At 36.4% G+C, this 25,298-nt stretch overlaps 1 protein-coding gene and 1 pseudogene across 1 annotated transcript in view; both read left to right on the forward strand.

Moving 5' to 3' along the window:
* The window catches only part of LOC145671288 (uncharacterized), a 1,722,162-nt gene that overhangs the window by 668,547 nt on the left and 1,028,317 nt on the right, over window positions 1–25,298 (forward strand). Inside the window, exons 6-7 of the mRNA XM_081740242.1 lie at window positions 10,827–10,980; window positions 15,237–15,436. Coding sequence (XP_081596368.1) covers window positions 10,827–10,980; window positions 15,237–15,436 — 354 coding nt within the window. The remainder of the gene's footprint in view (window positions 1–10,826; window positions 10,981–15,236; window positions 15,437–25,298) is intronic.
* On the forward strand, window positions 23,427–24,025 carry LOC145671992 (histone H3-like; annotated as a pseudogene).

A 25,298-nucleotide genomic window follows, 5' to 3' on the forward strand; every position in this document is an offset into this window, starting at 1 on the left:
CTTTAAAAAACAGTTATAAGAAATACAACTCAATTCACACAGCAGTAAAAGAAACTCGTACTGCCTTAGAAAATATTCCTAAAAGGGGCGAAACTGTATAATGCACCCGGCGTAACTAACGGGTGTGTGGTGAGGGAGTCCTACAGCGAAAAGGGGCCCACTGAAGTTTCGTAATTCTACTTTGGAGGTTTTTATATAATTTCACATTTTTTCCTCAATGTCTAAAATGCAACTACTTTAGCCTTAGATGAAAAAGAAGTTGTGAAGGAACTATAGACTGTGAAGTTTACTGAAAAGATTTATCGCCTCCTTGCAGCAACAACTTTACGTTTTCGAACAGTAATGAAGAGCAACATTGATTGAAAGTTTACCTTAGAATGAAATAGCTGAAGACCTAATCTTATATAACTTTCATTGATAGTAATGTTCCGTATTTGTTTATACCTATTCTTTTATAACTTTACCTATGGTGCACCCTGCATGAGGTCCTTGGTTCGATCCCTGCTAGTGTCGAATGAACTTTATTATGGACAAACACTGTATGCATGAGTTTTCTCGAGTTTCTCCCGTTTCCTCCCACTTCTTCGTTCCACGATTTCATTCATTTCTCAGCATCAATGTCACCATTAGCGTAATCGGTAAAAACGTGGGACGTAAAACTTAAATATTTCATTTCATTTTTCTTTTATAACTGTATCTCACTTTTCCTGTGACGAGAGCAACATCTAAGCGAGCATTCAGTGAATTAAATCACGAAAACCTATATTCACAGCACAATTGTGCAGATGAAGTTGAGCCCTTTGGCAATTTTTACCATGGAAAGCAATAAAAGGCAATACATTGATATCGAAAAAGTAGTTAACGAATTACTCTCCGACAAAGATCACTTGTACACTTATTTTTCAAATGGTAATTTATTATTATACTTACATTGTTTAAAATTTCTCCATAGTTATGGGGGTGTGACACTGAAACCACCCCTACCAAGAGGTGAAGATGACATGTAAAAGACGTCAAATACGAACGATATTAGTGTCGAATCCATTGCTAAGATGAATAGTGACATTGTGGATGCTGTGTAAGTCCAAATCAAGCCTTGGTTGGCATAGAGTTGACAATGGGAGAGTGACAGGCAAAAAGAATTGAAAATATCCTATGTTTGTGTCGAATGGATAGTTTTCGGAATCACTGAAATAAAACGTGATATTTCAGATATGGATATGTTCAAGTTGACCCTATTGGCATGAGGTCATAGGGGGAACCAGTGAAGACTTCAGAACTGTTCCTTTTTAGTGCGTTTCAATACACTGCGGGTGAAAAGTGATAATGCACAAATACTGATATCACACTCGGAATTATCGGAGATATAACTTCTGGGGAAACATTACTAACTGCTCGCACTCTGAAATTTTTACTGCTTTGCAGGGGCGTAGACAAGGCTTTTTGAGGGCATATTTTACTAAAATGTCTATCATCATCTCTAAAATTGGATATAATTTACAGAAAAGTAGTGATTTCGTGGGGCAGGAGCTCTGGATTGTCAAGGCCTACATTCTGTGTATGTCCCTGCTGCTCTGAATTATTATAAGCTCCTCTTCAAATGTAAGACGTAAAATGTAATTAAGAAAAGTATAACATAGAATACAATATATATAGAAAATATGTTATTATAAATAAGAAATACAGTACAAAATAATTATAAAACATAATGTTGAAGGACAATGTTTGTTTTTTAAAACAATCATACTTGAATGTAAAATATACTTTTAAGACAATTTTCCATTTATGCAAGGCTACAAACAAGTGAGGAGTGCCATCTGGTAGCCACTATTCATCTCTTCGAATCAGAAAACTATGAATTTGACACCAATATTTTTCGTATTCTAATACTTTTTTTGTTTACTTATAACCCGTTTCCCTCCCTGGAATGGTTTCAGTGTCTTAGCCCCCACAGTAGATTGTTGTGATGGTAATTCATACGTATAGTAAATGCGTTTGAAATTCCTCCAAGAGTCAATGTTGCACTGTACGTTTTTTTCTGAGTCAAACTCTCTAAATATATATACATACATTACAGTAAGAACTGAATTTTGTATTAACGCCTGCCTGTCGTCGTTGTGCAAACGTTAATGATGATATGCCGTAGGGAAATGAGTTGCATTTAAGGCTGTAAGATTTAATATCAAGTTTGAAACATCGCAAGTTAAAGAAACGCATGTAATAACAAATATCATATTTAAAATAATTTCGAATTAAACTAGCTGTGACTACATTACTTCAAAATTGAACTTGTGGAATGCACAATATGAGCTTAGCTCAAAGAAAGTAATCAATAAGAATGGTCTTGATTCGAAGCTCGGACCATACACGTAGGAGTAACTTACATTAACCATTCACCTAACAGACAATGACGCACAGGGTTTGGCACTACTTTATCAGATGGTTCTATTAAATGTAACCTAATTAACACAATAGTAACATATTTTACTACCCTAAAAAGTGTTCTGAACAAGAAGTTCATTATGCATATTGTAACTAAGTTACAAAAGGTGTAAATCCTATCAGAACGGCGCATCCACCAAGTCAACTTTTGGAATATTCCATTAAGTTAGCTTTCGACGTAGCTATAGGAAACGAATGTGCATGAGTACAGAGTTCTCCGTAGCAGAATGAATAAAGTCATGGTTCGGTAACTACAAGGTTCGCGGTTCGAAACCCGTCTCGGAAGCTTCAGATTTTTTAAATTCTTAATTCCTCAGTTCTCAAGATCTTGATCTCCATTCGTAATCATCTGATGCTCTCAAAAGTGTTCTCCACCTTAATTCGATAACTGCCTAATGTGATCCTCGCAGTTCAAAACTTTCCCTTCTTCTGTTTCACAAAATCACAATTTTCGTCATAATACGAATGCTGTCCGGTCATTTTTCCTTAGTTCTAAATCTGTGTATATAAATCATTCCTCTCTGTCTCCATATTTCAATCTCTCTCTCTGCCTGTCTCTCTCAATGTCGTCCAGGAACTCATATGGCTTGAGATCAAACCTTCGACTCTTGAAACCAAATGTAAGCTCTCTAGCAATGTGCTTTCCTAACTCTATAGGTTTATTGCTAAAACCAGCGTTATTTTAGATTTTATTCGGAGAGGGTGCAGAGTCTCCGTTTACAAAAATTTTTCACTTTTTTGTTAGTGTATTACTATATATTTGCTCAAACAATATGTATTTATGAAGCTCAACGGAGGGGGAATTACACCCTCCTGTCCTGCCCAAATGACGCTTTTGGAACGTTTGCTTGCAATTACTGAAAAGAAATGAAATGAATAATTGAATAACACTCATTTCTGTCAGTAGATATTCTCGAGCTCTGTGCGTGCATTACAGACTTTAGGAAGCACAAAACTTACTGCCGTTATTGGCAGTTTCATAGATTTCTCAGGGAGCATTTTACTAGCTTGCAGTCTTTAAAGAAGGGAAAGAATGAAACTAAAGGTATTAATGAAGCTATGGGAAGATTGTATGACTTAAAAAAAATAGGCTCTTTAAAGATATTTCAGAACAAACGAATGAAATAGGCTATTTTAGAGCTATAACATTGTAAACTTGATTTCTGTTTTTTTTTTCCGTCTGAATGGAAAGAGTGCACTACGTCACACACACTGCTTTAGACAAGGAGAGGTGGAGGAGGGAGAGAGTTGGATTGAAGACAAGAAATAACTAATCGATCGAGATATGTATTTCTGGATTGCATAAGGAAACGGGTCAAGAGTTTGTTATTAATTTTGACTTAGAATTTTTGTAACAATTTCTAAGCCGCGGACTGTACAAGGAAAAAGAAAAAGACTTTAGAGCAGTTTACAAATTATCATTTGAATATTTGTACAATTTGTTTGAATTCTTTAAAACCCGTTTCGACATGTTAACAATGACGAAAATCACTTCTAAAAACTACCCAAATCATGTCTAAAGACTGATTTATTCTTTGCTGCCTCATGCGGATGCTAATCTTGGATTTTAACCTCAGGCCAGGCCCGTATCCACGGGGGGCTAGGGTGGATCGCCCCCCTAAATTTTCACTGCCCCCTAAAATTTTCACGGTAGGCTTGCGAATGAACTATAATATGATGATGAACTATAATATGGTTAGGTCGGGTCCCCTCCTAACTTCTACCGGGCACCCCCTTACATTTTTGGGCTGGCTACTTGCCTGCCCCAGGCATTGCTTTGGATTTCATCTTAAGGAATATATCTCGTCTCTAAGCCTCGCAGAAGAACGAAACGGTGTTGAGAAGAGAAAAGGAAAGAAAAGAATAAATTATTTCAACAGGGACAGATCCAGGACGAACTTCTGGGGGTGGGTGGGGCGGTGGGTTGTAATACTGCTACTTAAAGCTACTTTTAAGAGCTCCAAACTCTGGGATGGGTTTTATTTATATATAAAATAAGAAAGTTTGCTTTTCTGGAGGAGGCGTCGCCCCGATCGCTCCCCCTTGATTCGCCCTTGCATTTCAATATACTGATAAAAATCAATGATTTTCGTTCAACCTTTTGGAACTCTTCCGCAGTTACCAGGGACAACAGTTCATTCTAACGTTTTACTTGTGATCAATATATTTTAGATCAAATAATTTTTACTCTATAACTGCATTTGCGTCTTGATGTTTTCCATTTTTCTGACTAGTGTTGAACAAAGAGAAACGGAAATAATTTTAATAATATTATAAGCAGAGGGGAAAATAGAATTCCAGAACTAAAGAGACGGTCATTAACAGATAAAGTTTGATCAGGCCACGTCATGAAAACACAAGCCCAGGGCAAAGTTTCTTGAGCGACCGACTAGTTCTTCCTATGGCCATATCTATTCATTTTTCCTTTTTATTTCTTTCTTGAACTTTCACTCAGGAGATACCGTATCCTAGCCTCCCTACATCTCCACCCCGATTATAAGAGAGAATAATTATGAAAATACTACATTTGGTACCCAAGAAACTTGGGGCTGATTTTAATCCTACATAGTCACGATCACTGTTCTGCTCACTTATTGACCAGATTCTTATTAAGTGTCTCCGATAATATTTTTCAAGTTTCACTAACGTTTGTTTCCAGTTTAAACTCGTAAAGATTATAGGCTCTTACAATAATGTTTGACTTTCTTATCTTTGAACTGAAGTCACTAACTTTCACAGATCCGTATGGTGTCGTATGGTATGATCTGAGCTTAGCATCCCGTTCAGCAACAAGGATATATGAGACTAGGTTCTACAACTTAATATAGAATAGAATGAGTTCCCACCGGGAATCGATTCCTGGCCTCCTGCGCCCCAGATGCGTACTCTAACAATATAATCACAAGGGAGTACATTCCGCAGGCTAGAGACCTGCACGGGCCGGGCTTGGGCGGGCCGGCTGCTATTTCTTTGGGCCGGGCTGGGCTTGGGCGGGCCAACACTGTTATTTCTTTGGGCCGGGCCGGGCTTGGGCTGGCCGACACTGATTTCTCTTCAGGTCGAGCCGAATTCTTTAATACGCTTATAATTGGAATAAAGCCAAACGTTGAAGAAGTGTGTCCGTGAAAAATGTTACAAGGAATGCAATGGCTATTTACAGTTTGTGTTGCTTAGCGGCTCCACTTTCACTATAGAGGATTGCAGGCATTATGCGGTAAATTAAGCTCTGACCTTGACCTTCACTGAACTCAAAATATAACAAGAAGGGGAGGGAATGTTTTGCCTGTCGCTAAACAATATTGCCATCTTCAGTTTATGCTAAAAATCAACTAAGTTAGATTTTTGTTACAGGGAATGGAGTTTTTGTTCTCTCGATGACAGGCAAAATTCTAGGAGGCAATGGTACCATTCGGGAGGCAAGCGTCAGGTTGTGAACCAGAGTTTAGAAAATGTTTCTGAGGGTTAGGTCAAATTTAGGACTAAATTTTGAGAAAGATTGGGGTTCGAGCTAATCTTTTTTTTTTTTTTTTTTAAAAAAAAGCTATCGGGGCGGGGTCGGGCCAAAAACTTTTAAAATTTATCGGGCCCGGGCCGGGCTTGGGCCAAGAATTTTAAAAACTTATCGGGCCGGGCCGGGCTCGGGCCGAAAATCTCCAAAACTTTTCGGGCCCGGGCTGGGCCGGGCCTAGGTACGTTCGGGCTGAATTGGGCTCGGGCCGAAAAATTTGGCCCGTGCAGGTCTCTACCGCAGGCCCGTATTTATACTTTACACCCCTAGAGCCCCCCAAAACTTGGCGACCACCTTGTATGTTCGGATTCAGTTTTATGTAAGCAAAATCAACACAAAAATCGAACAAAACGCAAAACATTGTAGTGTGTTTCTAAAATACAAAATAAAAGCAAACATCACTAAAACTGCTAAATATATGTCTATGCTGCAGGAAATACTGCATAAAACACGGTCGCGCTATAGTACGAACATTGTTTTCAATATATGTAGATCTCCCTGAATTTATACTAGTTAAACGAATACGTATACCAGTAAAACGAAGCTTCTCTCTCTCTCTCTCTCTCTCTCTCTCTCTCTCTCTCTCTCTCTCTCTCTCTCTCTCTCTCCTGTAATCACATATACCAGGTATGGTCAACTATGGGCCAGCGGGCCGCATGCAACCCTCCAGAAGATAAGTGTTAGCATTTTTTATATATTTTATTGTGGTTGTGAATATTTTTACACGTCATTACCATTGAGAGCAGGTATATGTTTTATTTACGATTTATTTATTTATTTATTTTGCATATGTTTCCATGTTTGAGAAATTATCCAAGATAATTTCATCTAACCTTAAAAGTATCATGATATTTTTTGAGCAAAACAGGGTTTTAAGACTCGTTGGAGGGATTTCGTCGTTGAGAACCTGGCAACTCAGTTTTGTCGAAGAGTGGTGCATTATATCAATATACTTCAGAATCGCAAAGTATTTTCTCAATATTACATTACTTTTAATTGTCTTTTGAGTCAGTGCCACTTCAGTACATTGTTGCCACACTTGGTACAATTGTACCAAATTCAGCCCTTTTTGTCATTCATCGGCCCGTTGATACGACGCTGGCATTTTCAGCCCCTTTTGTGAAAAAGTTGGTACAATTCTACCTAATTCAGCACCATTTAACAAACACCGGAACTTGTCACATTTTCAAAAATGACCTTTCCTACCACTCACGTTACTCATACTGTAGTGTTGGCCTCTTAAAAAATATTGTTGAACATTCATTCTGTGACATTGTTCTCCATAACGCTACGAACTTTGTGTGGAATTATACCGGGAAACAAATGAGGCTAGATGGACACGAGTAAAAAGCAGTGTGCTAGAAATTTTAGCTAAAAAAAACGTTGAATGAAGTGTTGAATATTCTAAAGAAGACCAGCATGTGCTCAAGTAACTCGTTGCAAATGTAAGTATAATTTGTGTGTCGTTGGAAAGATTCTACATCAAAACGATTAGCACTAAAAAATACATTGACGTAGTTATCGGCTTACCGGGCTAAGTTGCTTACTAGTGACGTATCTTCCCTTTTAATTTGCGGCCTCTGTTACATTTCCTACGTGCGACAGAAGTTTCATCTACTTCCACGGTTGTTCGGGGTCCTCCTACTCGGGTGTTTTTAAAAAGTAATTTTTAAAACGAGCACTTTCTTGATTTGGAATCTTGGAAGAGGGGGGGGGGGGAGAAGAAATGTTATAGAACTTCACCTCTTTTAGTTTTGTGATATAGAGCAATGTATTACACTGGTATAAAATAATGAATTCAACCCTTTTTGTTTCAATTTGGTACTATTTTTCAGCCCATTCCAGAGCTAGGACTGTGGCAACACTGCTTCAGTATGAGTAAGAAAAAAAATGAAAATGAAATCTTTGAGTTTTACGTCCAACGGGTATGCCGGTTAGGCTAAAGGAGACGGTGATTGTGAGAAATGAATGAAATGGCGGAATGAAGAAAGTGGGAGGAAACGGGAGAACCCCGAGGAAACCCACGCACACGGTGTTTTTCCACCACAAAGTCCACTTGGCGGAGGCCGGGATCGAACCCGAGACCCCTATGAGTAAGAAAATGTCGGTGTATTGTTGTCTGTATTCTGGTTGTTCACGTTTTAATAGACATACGTGATTGCTGATTTGGTGGGATGTTATGAGTGTATATTATAAACGTAAAGTATCATATAGAGTTGCGGCCCTCATCACATAGAAGTTTCTGCCTCATCACATGCCTGCGGCCCCTTAGTTTAAACATGTTGGCCATCTCTGCCATATACAATTCTTTCAACTTCTAATAGATTAATTCTTACTTTACTTAACGTGGTAATTAATATTTCTTTATTCAGAAACATATCTAACTTTACGGTTCTGTATAGATTTATCAAAAACAAAAATACAAAAACCTATTTTTGTTTATTACAAACCAGTATTTTATTAATATATGCTGAGCAGCAACTGAAAGCACTGGTGACAATTTTCCAAACATGAGTTACAAGGTCGATAGAGCTAAGTACAAGGCAATAACCTTTCAGAGTCACTTTTATGTTTTTATTTCCATAAATTGATTGCTTATCTAACCCCTTATGTAAATGCACACCCGTTTGTTTATCATCTGAAGCAACTGCTTATCCCTGACCCATCTTCACGCTCTTACACACAGGTTGCTTGGTGATCAAGGTCGAACACCTGCCTGAAAGGGATACAGTACTTGAACACGAAAATTGGCTTTCGTTTGCACAATGATTAAAAAACAAAAGTTACCTTGTGCAAGAATTATCATCATAAAAGCAAATCAAATGAACGATTTTGTCTATGAATAGAAACATCATACTTACCGGCTTCGAGATGATTTTAACACTAGCTGATTATTTGCATAATTATCACCATCTGAACTCATTTTAAAACAGAAAATGGTAGGTGGCTAGATAAACGGGCAATCGGATTTTCAGTTCAAATATGATCACAATGTGTTCTTCAGGTCCCAAATAGTGTTTCCAGAAAATTTCAGACTGCAGAAACTTCAAAAAGATGTCCAAAATTACGATAGAATATAGCATCTATTACTATCTACGGACAGGGTAGATGAAAGGGCCTGCGGATTTTTAGTTCAAATTTGATCAGAACGTGTAAATCGGGTTCCAAGTAATCGTTCCAGAAAATTTCAGACCCCGGAAAACTCAAAAGGTTGTCCAAAAGCACAAGGGGCATTCCATTTGAAATCAACCAACAATGAAATGACAAAATCTGACCCACCAATCTTAGATTTTTTGTAAAAATTGGTGCACACCTTTATTACAGTGAGAGATGAAAAAATCCTACATATTACCTCTCTCCTCCTGAAAGTGTCCCAATACAGGGTGTTCAAAAATGTCAAATAATGACATTTTTTCAGTTACAGTGATTATTAAAAGTGTCATAAAATGGTTAATATATGCACTAGAGACGTGCAACAAAATCATTGAAAAACTTAAAGATTGCTCTACAAGTTGTATTATATTAAAAAAAACCTGTAAAATAAAAAAATAATACTTCAAAAATTGAAATTAAAATTTGAATTTTGAATTTCACATAGAAATGTCCCTGTGAATTTGTTCAAAATTGTCCAGATTGTAGCCTCATACGTGTACTAAAACACCACAAAGTTGAATTTTCTGAACTCAATGAGATCCGATTCAAAATTCAACATACACCAAACATTCCAAGATATTGACCATGTGAATATCCGGGTTCAGATCGATAACAATTTGCCTGGAGCTATTTACCTGCAACATCAAATGAATTTATATTCAATTTCATTTGTTTCTTAATGTATTCATTTGAATTTACACAATTATCCACCTTTCGAGTTATTTAGAGATGTATTACGTTTCCGGACAGTACTCAATACAAGTCATTATTCTTGTTAGTATGAATGTTTCTAAATTTATATTGGCTATATTGATACAAGTTATTTTCATTCCTTTGTTTCAGGATTGCTGTCACAGACATATGGAAGTGGATAATTGAAATAGGAAAAATATTTATTGACTAATTGTTTGTGCTGAAAGAAGTGAAGTGATTGTGAACAATGTTACTGTGTTTCATAACACATTTGATAAAAAATATTGTGAAAAGGAGGGAAATATATTCCTCCCTCTCATAATAAGTTCTGTAACAGCTTTGTTGTTGCAAAGGTCTGTGTTATCTGTTTGAAGTGTTACACGCAAACATATACTCTTCATTTGGAAACGTCTAGAACGCACTAGCTACAAACGTCCTAGAATACGCGTCTTAAATTTGCAAACCATATCATATATAACAAAAATCGCCCTCATACTTCAGTAAACCTTATACCTCATACTTCCGTAGTGCACATTAGACAGACGACTATCCGTAATTAATTTTTGCCTAAATCTAAATTATTTGACCTGCCAATTCTTTTAACACTAGAAGGACCGGATGGGTCAAAATGACCCATCACCATATTTTAAAATTCCACTGTAAACGTACTTGAACTAATAAGTGAATAATATTTTATGAATTTGTTAAGGCCAATAGCATAAGGGCAATAGCTGAGGAGTTTGAAACCTTTTATAACTAATTTTTACATGAATGGATTTTCCTTTCGTTCTTCATTACTGCAATTTTTCTCTCGTTTCCTGTACTAGAATCAATGTTCTTAGGTTCAGGTAATCATGCTTTTATATTTGTATTTTTAACGATACAGCTTAGAAGTCATAAGAAACTTCTTTAATTCCATGATATTGTTCATTTGTAGTCATTCTTAATTTACTAATTACCCATTGTTAATCAAAACTGAAAGTAATAAAAAAAGTAGTGTTTAAATGATATTTTAATGTTGTATTTACAGATTGTGTTGAGAATATGTGTATATGTGAGAAAGTTACTATTACGAGGCCGACGGTTTCAGTGGAAGAAATACATATTGGAAGTGACAAAAGAATCTACAATGTCTCATGGTGGTACGGAAACCAAAGCAACGATGTCATCGAATCAGTATACAGGTAAGTTCGTCCTTTTAAATGTCAATAATACAGTAATAATAAAGGGCCAAAGGGCATTACATTATATGGTGAATGCATTGAAACAGTCATTTCTAACTAGATGCTGTGTAGTATCACCGTTTGCTGCTTACGCTCACAAGATACTACACGAGGAGGTAAAGGAGGTGCCAGTGAATTTGGTGTTGAAAAAGCCAGTGATATTGGAGAACAAAGACTAATGATGTCGTAGTCGAGGACTTTGCTGATACACAACTCGTGGAATATAACTATTCATACACTAGTAACACGTGTTTGTTTTCATTCTCCTACCTAGATATGTCACCAAATTTGCTCCATGTGTTATCTATGTCTCTTCCCCCGATCATAAAAGCCCACATGTAGGCACCCTCATGAGACATGAGATTACCCGTCAACCTCACTCACGTTCTTCCTCACAGCTTCTCGTCACTCCTTAACCTCACTTGTCCTCACTAGCACATAAAGTCAAAGTACGAGGTTATGAGGTAGTAAGGGCCCATTTAGGTGAAGGCGAGTGAGGTTAAGAACCATGAGGGATAAGACGTTGAAAGCAAGTGAGGTTAACAAGCTTGGTGATAAGAAGTGGAGGGTGAGTGAGGTTAAGAAGCATGGGAATAAGTGAAGTTGAGTGGCGAGAGTCCATGAGGGTGAGAGGTGGTGAGGAGCCACAAAGGTGAAGGCGATTGAGATTGGGGAGTGGTGAGGGGCTATGACAAGGAGGGCGAAGAGATTGAGGAGTGATGAGGGGCTATAAGGGAGAAGGCGAGTGAGGTTGAGGGGTGCAAGTGGCCATGAGAACGAGGGTAAGTGAAGTTGAGGAGTAATTAGGGGCCGTGACAGTGAAGGAGAGTGAAGTTGAGAGATATTGAAGTGTCGAGACGTGAAGGCTAGTGATTTTGAGGGGTGCTGGAGTTTAAGTTTGAGGACAGATAAGAGTTATAAGAGTGATGGATTGTAAGGTTGAATATAAGTATCCGACTTAAGATTGAGTGCGATTTGTAGAAACTGCTCACCTTTGTAAAAGATTGCTCCTACGTTATGCAATGGCCAATTGGAAGAGACTGCACTGCATTAAAGCGCTTTTAAAATTAAACAAATTTTGTTCTACAATAATATGAAAAAGTCTGTTATTTTTGGAAACCAAACACTTATGCTTGATGATGCAACCCAGTTGAGCCATCCAGCATGTAGATCGCAATACCTGTCAGTTGGTGATTCAAATTACACTCAGAGGATGAATGTAATACACTGTCTTTTCACTACCAAGGATTTGTGTGTTTGTTGAATATTATAGTGTGTTTAGTTCCTAGGTTTTACTATCACTGTATATATTACTTAACGCTGGATTCAAACCACATTGAACCATTCCTCTTATTATGCAGTTAATTCGTTCCCAGAAATTTTCGCGTAACACGAAACACCGTAAAGTGGATCATGCTGGTGGCTGCAAAATTATTGTTCAATTTTCTCGTGTTTTTTTCTGTCTTGTCTAAGTCGCGTTCTAGCGATAATTCGTAAAGTGAGATCGCATGTCGAAAGGAATACCTGTAATTCAAACTGGAGTGGGACTAGTCTTTTTACGCAAAAAAGGTGAGAATGCTCAGTATTTAATAATAATAATAAAAAAAACTTTTCGTAGTTTGGAAATATCGAAAAGTATTGTTTTGTAGCAAACTATTTTGAAACGAAATGACATCATACATACTACGATTACTTTTACAATGTTGGAAGTAAAAAGAATGCACTTTCTTCGAATGTATCTAACATCAAAGGTTACAGCGAACTTGTATGTTTTCTAACTTTATTTTAAAATTTGCGTATTATTATACATGTAATGTTCATTAAAAGCCACAGATTGGCATGGAAGAGAGCGGAAGTTGAAGGTGTAAAATGAAATATTTGAAGGGAAAGAAGAGCAGAGCAGATTGACCACTGTTATAAAATATGATATTTAATCTCAGATTACAGTGAATATAGCTTTAGTACTGCAAAGACACACATTCAAATATATGATCATATTTGTGAAAGCCACAAAACTATTAAATAATTAGAATTTATTAAATTGCTATTTTTGAAGTGTAACGTTTTTCTATAAAGATATAAATGCTTGATAATTCGCCAAAACGACTGTCAAATCGATATGTCAGCTAGTAAGCAGACATAAATTCTGGGGAGTAAACAATGTTTTCTTTCAGTGGTGGACCAGTCTGATATAGAATTTTATAATCTTCATGTAGATCTGAAAATATTTATCTTGAAAAAGAACTCTTACGTGCTCTCATACAATACAGGGTTCCTACTGGTTAGGGAAACCAGGAAAGTCAGGGAAAACTCAGGGAAAGTGGTGCAGGTCAGGGAAACTAAGCGAAAAAGACTGGAAGGTTTATAAAATATATATTTTCGAATATTAATTGTACACAAATTTCAGCTTAGCCAACCATTAATGATCACAGTATGGAACGTTATTCAAATTTTTATGGGTGGTAAGTGAAATGTACGTATAAGCAACTGATTACTATTTCTCTTCATAGAATAAATATTCTCATATATAAATATTCACCGTTATTTATTTCTTATTTATATGTCGTCATCCGACACCTGTCATGAAAGTCAGTAAATTACCTGTCAAGGGTCAGGGGGAAGTCAGGAAAATAAATTTCTCCAGATCAGTAATAACTCTGCAATAAAATTATCTTTTAAAGTATGGTGTAACACAAGCAATTAACTACGTTATTAATATTTGTAATCAGGCATAAATTAGATTATATAGTTTCATGTAACTTATATATGAATCGTCTTGAGTATAGAGAAGGTTGATCGCGTTATTTCCGACCAAACTTCAAAGTTTGCTTTCCCCATGAAAAGCCTTGCTTCTAGCCCTAGTATTGTTATAGTTGACTATAAGCGTCATGAAATATCACTTGATATCATAATTTCCATCTCGTTTCTCTCTGTAGGTTTTTCATAGTTAGTGAGGGCAATGGTTTAGTAGTGTTAACTGTCTAAATACGCATAAATCCATTGCGCTGGAGTCAGGATTTCATGCATTGAAATAAGACGGATTCTCATGTCTTGATCCAAATCATGATAAAAAACGAAGGGTATATGTGTATGCATTGTTCACGTGGATCCACATCAAGTTGTTTACTCCCTATAAGCGAGAGCTCTTCATGGCTAAGCGGTTAGCGTACGCACGTTTGGCGCGGGAGACCCGGGTTCGATTCCCGGCGGGAGCTCAAGTGGTTCGGAGTCCACGTTAATCAGTAAGTCCACGTCTCATACAGCCTCGCTGCTGAACAGGACGTTAAATACAAAATCAACTCAACTCTCTATAAGCGAGGGATATTTTTTCGATACATTGACGCCATGGTGGATTTCTTGGAAGTATACAGGATTTAACTTAATGTTTTTGTCTCCTTAAATACCTTCAACTTTCCCTCGTTGCCGTATTAGGCGATAATTACGATTGCTTGCTGACGGCAAACTCGGCACGTACCTTGCAGATGTGTCACTGTATTTAATATATGAATATTACCATTACTTGTCAGATAAATGTAGACGTCAATGTGACAACCTTCCTCAATTTTGACTCTCCGCAAATGTATTTCGCACAACTAACAGCACATGTACTCTCACCAATATGGCGCGGGAGGACATTGTGAATCTGTGAAGGTTGTGGCTGACAGTGAACTTGCGCCTGGTGTAGTTTCTAGGTTGTCAGCTTTTGAATTCTCTTGATTTAGTATTCAACGAAATTCATGAAGCACTTCATGCAACGCTTTCGCTGGTAGCTTTGAACAGTCCCTTTGTGTTGCAGAATGTTTCTGCATGAACCCCATTTGCCTAGTCAATATATCTGTAGATGTAGTCACTTCGATGGGTGAATTTCCGACACAGTTTTACAGGTAAATTTTTCTCGAAAAATGTGCGAGGAAAGAGTCATTAAGTATCTTCATTAATAATGGGTCACTTTCGTCCTATTTCATTAGCACTATCCTCCGGCACCTTTAAGGTAATATGCCAGACTGACAACGACAACGGTTTCATGTTTCGGGCGGAACTACATAGACGACAGCAGCGTTAAGCAATCGGTCTGATATAAATCAATCAGTTTTAACTTCTGTATTAAAAGCAAGTTATTTTATGTTGAAGACATAGTATGCTACCAATTCATTATAAATCCCTCTAGTGATACTGAACACACATTATTATAATAACATATTTCTGCTTTTTTGTAGTTTGGGTGAAGAGTGGGGATTGACCAACAAACGTGGAGAGACAGTGTACAGAAAAGCAACGGAAGAAGAAATAAAACACAGTGGCAGGGTAGTGCTTAGTAAAACACTTAAGATCTCCAGAAGCAAAGATTTTCAGTTGGAAATTTTTGGGAGAGATGAGAAAGGCTGTGAAGGACCTTCTACGAAGAAAGAATTGCATGGTAAGTACCTCATTTTAAATTTATGACTTATAAGTTACTAGCTGAAATACCCATGTATAGAATTATAAAGTACTAGTTGAAATGTACGTGTATAGAATTATAAATTACTAGTTAAAATACCGGAAAACTAGGGGTATGGAAAATATTTCCTTCCAGTGTATAAGATTTAAAAAAAAACACATGAAAAAAGCTTCAGAGTGACTGTTCACTATAATTAGATCAAGCAGAAAATAAAGGCCTGAGAAGTTATCCTCTGACAATAAATTAGGATATGACAAACAACGCACTGATAAGGGGGATAGACAACTAAAATGACTCTGTGACACTTTGGGTAGCATAACTTACATTAGCTGGCGAAAATTACAATGTCAGTTTGAAAACCAATCAAAATAGACAGCCTTGACTGAGTATAGGACTCTGATTGGTTTGTCTCAAGTTTTAGCGTCCCCATCCATTACCGAGACTACAAGAAATGTTTCTCTACTGTTTAGGGTGGAATCTAAATCACCGTAATACCTTCAAGTTTCAATACTTTCAGACCGGGAATCAAACTTGGGACTGTGCGCAGTGCATAATGTGGCTACTAGACAAGCAGAAGGCCATATATGGGTCTCATGAATACTGGATGTTCTAAAATGCTTTCTTAATTATAGTATTTACTACAGAAAAACAAAGGTGGTATTTGAATAAGAAAAATCATAAAATCTGGTAATCTGTAAAAAAAAAAAAAAAAAAAAAGTACAATTCTCAATTCCGAAAATGTCTCTCTGACAGTATTATGTTGTGAAGTTTTGCTATTTGTAGGACTCTCCTGAGAGGAACAAGAATGTCCTCCTTACCCTTCCCCCAAAAAAGGTATTCGACACATGTTGTACTGGGTGGGGTGTCGATAGTTTGTTTTCCTCTTCATCATCCATCATTGATTGATTCATTCTTTTCAACATTCTCATTGAAAATTTCAGGGTTAATGTCCGTATCTTCATCCATGTTGTCTACATCTGACACATCACTTTCATTATTACTGTAAGAACTATCTGGAAAGCTATTTTCAAGCAGTCTTCGAATGCGAGCATCAAAGTCCGCGTCATTGGAATGAAACTTTCCTACCACCAGCAGAGGGCCTATCCATTTTGCAGTAATGTCAATAAGCTCAAAAAACTTATGAAAAATCCTACTGCTAACAACCACGAAAAGTTATTATAGATATATCGCATTGACTTGACACCTAGTCTTCCATTCCAAGCACTGCTATCGGCTAAAGGAATTCCACTCCCTTTCGCTAAGCTTGACTAGCTTAGCAACAGCTGAACCCTTATATGCTCAACGCGGGGGCTGTAGCGGGTGTGAGCTGTAGTTCACATTTTTGCCACGGCTTAAGACATTTTGGCAGCACTATAGTCGCTTAACGGAATCACTCATCAGAGGGACCGGTATACGCACTAACGTTACTTGTATGCTCCGGCCAGTCAGGTTGCTATAGTTAGAAGTCTGTGCTTGCGGATATCCGCAGTGTCCGCCTCGTTATATCCTCTGAGGATATATTTTATTTTCCTATGCGGATGACAAATAAAAATTTGTACAAAAATATTCATAAAAAATATTTTTGATGATTATACCTCTAAACGCTAGACCTATTAATTATTTATATTTTATAGTAAAGTGTGCTATCCCTTTCGGAACAAATAACTGCCAGAACAAAATTCAGTTGTATTTTCATTCTTTCTCTGTTTTTAAATGTAATAATAAATATGACATGCTAATATGTTTTTATGGAGATTTGAGGGACGTGGCTTATCCTTTTTCCTTACAGTTGCTTAATTTTTACCTTTCCGTTCTAAGCAAAGAAACGCATGTCTTATGAATTAGGAAATACAAGGAAAGAGGATTAAAATGAATTGATAGATATGGTATTACCAGCTTGACAATTCGTTTCCGTTTGAATTGTGAGGTTAGAAATTTGAAATTGTAGGGTTCTGAAATAATTATGTATATTTTCCCTTATTTTCTTTCTGTCTGCATGAATTTTATTACTTTTTATTTATTGTAATGACTAGAGCAACCCACATTATGCTTTATTGTTTGTTTAATTATGCTTTATTTTTTTCAAATTATGTTTTATTATGCTTTATTCTTAATTTTAATCATTGTTTTACATTAATCGTGTATAATGCGTAATATTTACTATACATTAAATATTCTAAATATCTTGATCTATTTATTAATATTTTATGCAACCAGTTTCTTTTATATTTAATGAATTTTCTACTTAAAGCTCTGTAAAGAGATATGCTTTACTCGAGTCAGTTTTTTTTATCACTTGTGTCCGTCTTAGAGGTGCACATATACAGAAAGGGACAGGAGAAGATGCCACCAAAATGTACAGAAGGTGCTCAAGTTCAAGAAGTACACGAAACAATATAGTGTGGAGTTCTTATGTATTATTCATTGTTGGCGGAAGTTTTCTTCTTCTTTTTTCTTTTCTCCACATCCAAGGATTACACCGAAAAGTTTACAGAAATAAAAATAAGCTTTTCATTGTTGCATTGTTGTTCCAGTGATGCCAACCTGAAACAATATGAAATCTCACGTCCAGAGGCAATAAATCCCATTTTAACTGAATTTCCCACATTATACTAATTAAAAATATGCTATAATATTAAAAATTAAATTTCTCTGTGTTAGTCACTTTTTACAATATCTAAATGAATTAGCCGTAAATTTCGATCTTCTCGAAAAATCCCATATATACTGCTTATTATCCCTTTCCAAGAAAATAAGGTCAAGAACTCCCAAGATATGAGATTTTTCCCACAGGTTGGCATCACTGTGTTGTTCTCAATGATTTTGTATTGTAAATATTGGTTTAAAAAATATTAATGCAGTATGTTAAAATTGTAGTTAAAGATATTTTTTAAAGAATTGTGCTATATATTTTAAATTATGCTTTATGCTTGATTTTCTTAAATTATGCTTTATTATGCTTTCAAATTAGTTTCTTCTGCACCCTTAGACAACCACAACCATATTCAAGGTACCAACCGTGGGCGGCGATTAGGGGGGCAAAGGGGGCGGTTGCCCCCCACTTTTTTGAAGTAACCCATTAATGTATATAGCTTCATTTGAAAATATTTTTATGTATTACTGGTTCATGAAAAATGATGCCATATAATATTTCCCGTTGCGTGAGTACATATTGGTCGTCTTCTCGTGGAGTTAAGCAAGCTACAGGAATTGCGTTTTAATTGCAATTCAAAGCAATTAATATTGCAAATGCTTATTTCTTTAAATTTTGTAGCATATGCTTGTAGTATTTACCGTCTTTCATTTTCTAACAAGGTACATTCGCGAAGTATATCGTCGGGATTCGTGTAAAATTGATTCAAATACAAAGTTCTTCTCGTCACAATGTATATTGTACAAATTTTAGCGGCCTATACTGGTATTTATGTACCTTCATATACCCAGAATTCAATCATATACTAGTATAACGCTCAGGCATGAGATTGCTTTTAGTTTCTTTAGATGTAACTGGACATGAATGTGGGCATGTGCAAAACAAATTTGATCAAGTACTGCTTCTCTGACACATACTACCAACTCGAGCTGCCATCTTGGATTCAACTTTCGGTTTTTCAAAAGGGAGACATCAAATTCATGTACAATTTTCTCGGAAACTCACTGATATAGAGGATTTTACTGTAGCTTGTACCGTTTGCAAGGTATTGTATGTTAAATCCTTCCAGGCATTTCGCGAATAGACATTGCAGAGTAATATCAGTTACACATATATTTTTGATGTCAAATCAAAACAATTTGTAACTGGAAAAATATTGTAGGTATTAACAAACTCCTTACAACATTGGTGTCATAATCTTATTACATTTCTGTGAGTGATTGTATTAGTTCCATGATATACTACAACAAAGAAGTATTGCATAACGGTCAAAATGTTTAATGTAAATTCAGATACGACCATATTTAGGTGGAGACCATTTCCGTATTGACGTCTGTTTCTGTATTATTTACGTTCAGAGAATATTTCGTCAACGATAAATCACGTAAAACATTACATATACACAGAGGGCCCTGCACAACGTTCTATTTGATTCAATATTCATGACGTGCCTGACATTTAACATGCAATAACTTCGATAAAACTCACAACATTAGTGAATTTCCGAGAAATTGTACATGAATTTGATGTATCACTTGCACCTATTCCCTTTTGAAAAACCGAAAACTGAATCCAAGATGGCAACTGGGGTTGGTAACATGTGTCAGAGAAGCAGTACTTGATCAAATTTGTTTTGCACATGCCCACGTTCATGTTCAGTTAGATCTAAGAAACTAAAAGCAATTTTGTGTCCGAGCGTTATACTAGTGTATGATTGAATTCCGGATATATGAAGGCTCATAAATACGCAAATTACCAGTATGGGCCGCTAAAATTAGTACAATACACATTGTGGCGAGGAGAACTTTGTATTTGAATCAATTTTACACGAATCTTGAGGGGACACTTCGCGAATGTACCTTGTAAGAGTAATAACATATATGTAATGTCATGTGTGGAATTATAAATTAAGTTGTTCATTAATCTCCAGTTTGAACATAACTTTTGCAAAACAAACCTCATTATTCATTACTATAATTAATATTATCCTTTCTATTTACTTGTTTTGTATTTTTTTTAAATTAAATAATCTGATCATACAATTTTCCAGACAGAATTTTAAGATGTTCATCAGCAAGGAATCGAATCTCTTCTTACATCTTCGTTGTTTAAGAGTACAAAGGGCTAGTATCTACTTCCGTTGCTCTTGTCAATTTATTTAATAAAATATGAAATACGATATATGGTATTTTAACCGAAAAAGATAATATCCTAATAGTTATACAACCTTTCGTCAAACAAAGTGTATCAGATAAACTAAGATTGATATACAAATATTCAGATCATGCCTTGCCCCCCACTTTTAACGTCCAATCGCCGCCACTGGTACCAACCATATGTGTAAATTGCTATTATGCCTTTTATGCTTTTAGGTTGCTCTAGTAATGACTTACAATAGGAAGAGCTATTATTGAATGTTTACCTTGAATTCTATTGATATTATATCATAATTTCACGAAATTATAAAGGACGCATTTACAATTGTTATAGTATGAACTATTTTGAAATCGTGATTGTCACAGAAGAAATGCACACAAAAAAAAAAAAAAAAAAACGAATGTGATATACGTAAAAACGTAGGTTACAAACGTAAATTCTGTAGTTTTGGACTTATTCTACGACTAAATGTAAAATTCTGCAGCATACGTATAACTGAAAACTATGTTTTATAACATTTTCCCTAAAAGTGTTCCATTTACACTTGCTTTTCGCATGAAACAAAGAAATGTTTATGGACGGTCAGGAAAAAAAATGAAATGAAATCTTTGAGTATTACGTCCCACGGTTATGCCGGTTAGGCTAAAGGAGACGGTGATTATGAGAAATGAATGAAATGGTGGAATGAAGAAAGTGGGAGGAAACGGGAGAACCCCGAGAAAACCCACGCACATGGTATGGACGGTCAGGATCTCACATACAGGTGGATATATATAACATATAGCGTATGTATATAATATACGTGTACGTATATGGGGGAAGAGAGTATAAAGTGGCCAGGGCGGGTAAAATTGTCATCGGCACTTAAGGCCGATCAGTTACGCTAGTAGGCCCAATCAGTTATCGCAAGTAGGCCCAATCAGTTATGCTAGTTGCCATTGTAGTTCTAGACGATAAAGAGGCTTGACGCAATTGTTGTTCTGCTTGTATGAAGAAAAAGGTGTTTTCATCTATTGTTGATCTAAGGGTATTAGTTTAACATGATTTTCTTCCAACTACATAGAACCTGATGACTATATAATATAATATTTTTATTATCAAGTGAAACACTTCTGCATAATTTTTCTATTATTTAGTAGCGTTGAAGTTTTGTTCTTCAGAGCGAAAAAAGAAATGTACAGTATTGCGTGTAATCGGGTAAAGTGCTCAGAAGCAGAGGCTGGTAAAGTGACCATCTCACTGTGTCTGTGGCCACTTTGCCCGGCGTTTCCAATTGATCCAAATATTGCTAAATTATGTAATAAGTTGTGTAATAATAACGTTATGTAGGAATAATACATAATAATAATTATGTAATAAATTATGTAATAAGTAATGCTTAATATGTTAATATTGAAACAGCGGTTCACCTGTTATATACTTGCAATGCTAGGTACGCTCATATAGACTTAGATCTTGATCAAAATAATATAGAAGTTATTAAAAGTTATTAAGCTATTTTGTTCTGTTATCAAATAAATGCATTTGATTATTTTGAAAGGTGGGGTTTTGGTAGTCTCTATTTGAATTCTCTATATTCAGTATTAGCCAACTTTCTTATAACTACAAGTAATCTACTATAATAACAGCTTCTGCGAGTCTTTCAGATTAGGTGGACTCTTAACAGATGTCTATTGGATATAAAGATGCATTTTAACTCCCTAAATTAAAAGTCAGTTGTAATCGATAAATAATCACACTGTATCATGCCACTGAATCATATCCCATAAGCAACAGACATTGTGGGGAAGCGTGCCCATTTTGCCCGACTAGCTCGAGCAAAGTGGACATTTTCTATGACTTGAAATTATCAATAATTACTCCGTAAAGCCTCTTCGAAACAGGTTCATTTAAATATTTCTTAGAAAGTAAGGGCGAAAGTACATTACAAAACTATTACTTACTTGTTAGCATGTTTTTATATAACTAAAGAAATGAAATTCCTTAGGGTGGCCACTTTACCCACTTTTCCCCTAATATACGAAAAATTGTTAAGATATCAGACATTCTCCAGCGGAATGATGTAACATCTAAATCGGAAGAAGGTACTACATATGCAGTATATAGATCACATATGCTTCGTATAATTTCCGTACTAAGCGTACGGATTCTGTATATTTGTACAATATGTCGCTGTAGGATAACGTAATTTTTCTCATTGTAAGTTCTATGATTGTTATCTTGCTATCTGCGGATGCTGATTGAGATGGTGCGGGTGCGGATGGAGATACGGTTGGTGCGGATGCGATTTTTTTATATCTGCACAGATCTCTGACTATAGTTCTATAAATCTAGCTGTAGATTGCAAACAATCAAAACTGACTGAACTAAGAGGAATCGAAGCGGTGCAGTGTGTATGAAGCTACCACAGAGCAAGGCTTGCCGAGTTTACAGTATTGCCACCCTTCGAAAACGATAAACTACTAACTGCCTCAATCAGACCGATAACACCGCTTAAGTACTAAGAAGAAAATTAACAACGGACTTACCGGAGTTTAGCATAACAACAAACTTTGACGCCATTTTTCACTTCGATCTAATGAGTGTTAGACGATATCATTTTAACCATAGACAACAGGCACCTCAGAGTTCATTTCAACGAAAAAACAAAGCACTTTCAGAGAACAGTGAACTTAGCTGAATTTAGCATAACAGTCCTCATGTATTTTAATTTCGAGAAACTAGTTTTGACAAAATTATTCGTAGCACAAAAATACTGAAAAAGCGATATAGAGAGTTAAAGAACACGATTTTTTACTTTTTTCTTTATACGAATACGTCTAAAATGAGTGAGACTTTCTTTTATGCTAAAAGGAAAAACATATTGAAGGGTGTACTGAGTTCTGATTGAAAATTCTTTGAGAAAGAAACTTTTGAATGGTAGATGAAAGCAATATTAATTCTATTGAATTGAAATAAGATAGCTTTTAGAAACTAAATGTTTCTTAAGACTTTTAAAAAGATACATGCTTACTAAAAACTACTGCTAGGTACTACAAATTAAACGGTGGACAGATGGATTATTCAACCACTCAGTAGGATGCTTGCTTAGGATATAAGCCTATGTAGGAGTTGAGTTCGCACCTTAAGGTTCGAGTAGGCTTGAAAGAAGTCAGAACAGTCAGAATGGCAAGTACGAAGCAGGTAGCTAAGAAACGTACTGGAGCAAAGCTCCTAGAAGGCAGTTTGCTACCAAAGCTGCAAGAAAGAGTGCACCAGCTACTGGTGGCGTTAAAAAGCCCCATCGTTACAGGCCTGGTACTGTGGTTCTGAGAGAAGTTTGTCCTTACTAGAAGAGCACAGAATTGCTTATCCGAAAACTGCCCTTACAATGACTCGTTCGTGAGATTGCACAAGATTCCAAGACAGATCTTCGCTTCCGAAGCTCAGCTGTCATGGCTTTACAGGAGGCAAGTGAAGCTTATCTTGTAGGCAGGCCCTTAGCCAGCCCAAAAATGTAGGGGGCCGGTAGAAGCTAGGGGGGTCCGACCCAACCATATTATAGTTCATTTGCAAGCCTACCGTGAAAATTTTAGGGAGGCAGTGAAAAATTAGGGGGCGGCCCCTAGCCCCCCGTGGATACAGGCCTCCTTGTAGGCCTTTTCGAAGATACCAACCTGTACGCTATTTCCGGAATGAGGGTCACAATCATACTTAAGGATATCCAGCTTGCACGCCGTATCGTGGAGAAGTCTATAAGTTTGAAGCTTGGGATTTAATTGAAAAATTAATATTGAAATAGTTTATAAAGTTAGGAAAAGCAAAGCGAAATTGAGCAGCATATAAGCTTGAAGCTGAAAAGAGTTTAAGCTCCAGTTAATCTCAACATCTCAAGTTTCATTCAATTACACACTTCTTTGTGTCGGACATTTTAAGTGCTCATTGATATGGGTGTCAATATATTAAGACATTGAAAATATTTGCGTGAAATTTCAACTAAACTATTTCACAACTTCGCTTATTGTTGAGATATACGTTTATAAACTTCATGTTGGACTTAGACAAGGAACTACGGAAGCAATAGTAATTTACCGAACCTAATTAGCATCAGCAAAGAAAAAAAAGTAAAAGTAATTAAGCTTAAGAAGATATAATTGACTAATGACAACTGAATTTATTTCGTCAGTAATCATGAGTCTTCAATCACTGAACTGTGGTCACAGTGGCTCAGTGGTAGAGCGCTTATCTCTGGTGTGTGTGTGTGTGGGGGGGGTCCCTGGTTAGATCTCCAGTCAGGTAAGTTTGTGGTGGGTAACTTCGTGTCCGTGGGGTTTCTCGGGGTATTCCCGTTTCCTCTTACTTTCTTATTCCACCAATTCTAACATTATCATTCACTTGTTTTAATCATCGTATCCTTTAGCCTAAAGGAAATGAGACCTTAAACTGTTAGATTTCATTTCATGTCTTGAATCAATGATGTTATATAACGTTTCACTCACTGAAATCGAGGAAAATTAAAATATTTTATTAGGAACATATTTAGTAGGGGATCTTGCTCCAGTACCAGACTTTTCCCAGTGCCAGACAATAGTAGTTTTAGCATTCTGGTGCTAGTGAGCAGTAGCTATTCTATTTACAAGCATATGTAGCATTTATCAATGTGGATAAGTGTTTGGCGCCACTTGTCTGTCATGCGCGTCAGTCTCAAGTAAATCGCTAAAAAGCTGATCGTCGCTGCTGTTTTGTATTACGCATATAACTTTTACAGAAGATTGTCACCTTCTTGACTCAAGAGAAGTAAATTTATTTTACTCCCATAATATTTCTTAATAATTAAAGAAGCGTGCAGCGTGGAAGCATTAACTAAAATTGCCATAGGCTTTGGTTGGTAATGATGTTTTCTAATAGATCGTGTGGTCCCAGTACCGGACACTCCGTATGTTCCCAGTACCGGACAGAAGAAATTATCTGATTAATCTTAGTTGAGAAGATATTAAGGGTGGAATTTAATTTTCAGGAACTTGGTACAAGGATGGCTACATACAAGAAAGG

This window comes from Thermobia domestica, chromosome 15, assembly GCF_964235325.1.
Source record: "Thermobia domestica chromosome 15, izTheDome1.hap1.1, whole genome shotgun sequence".
Taxonomy (NCBI): Eukaryota; Metazoa; Arthropoda; class Insecta; order Zygentoma; family Lepismatidae; genus Thermobia; species Thermobia domestica.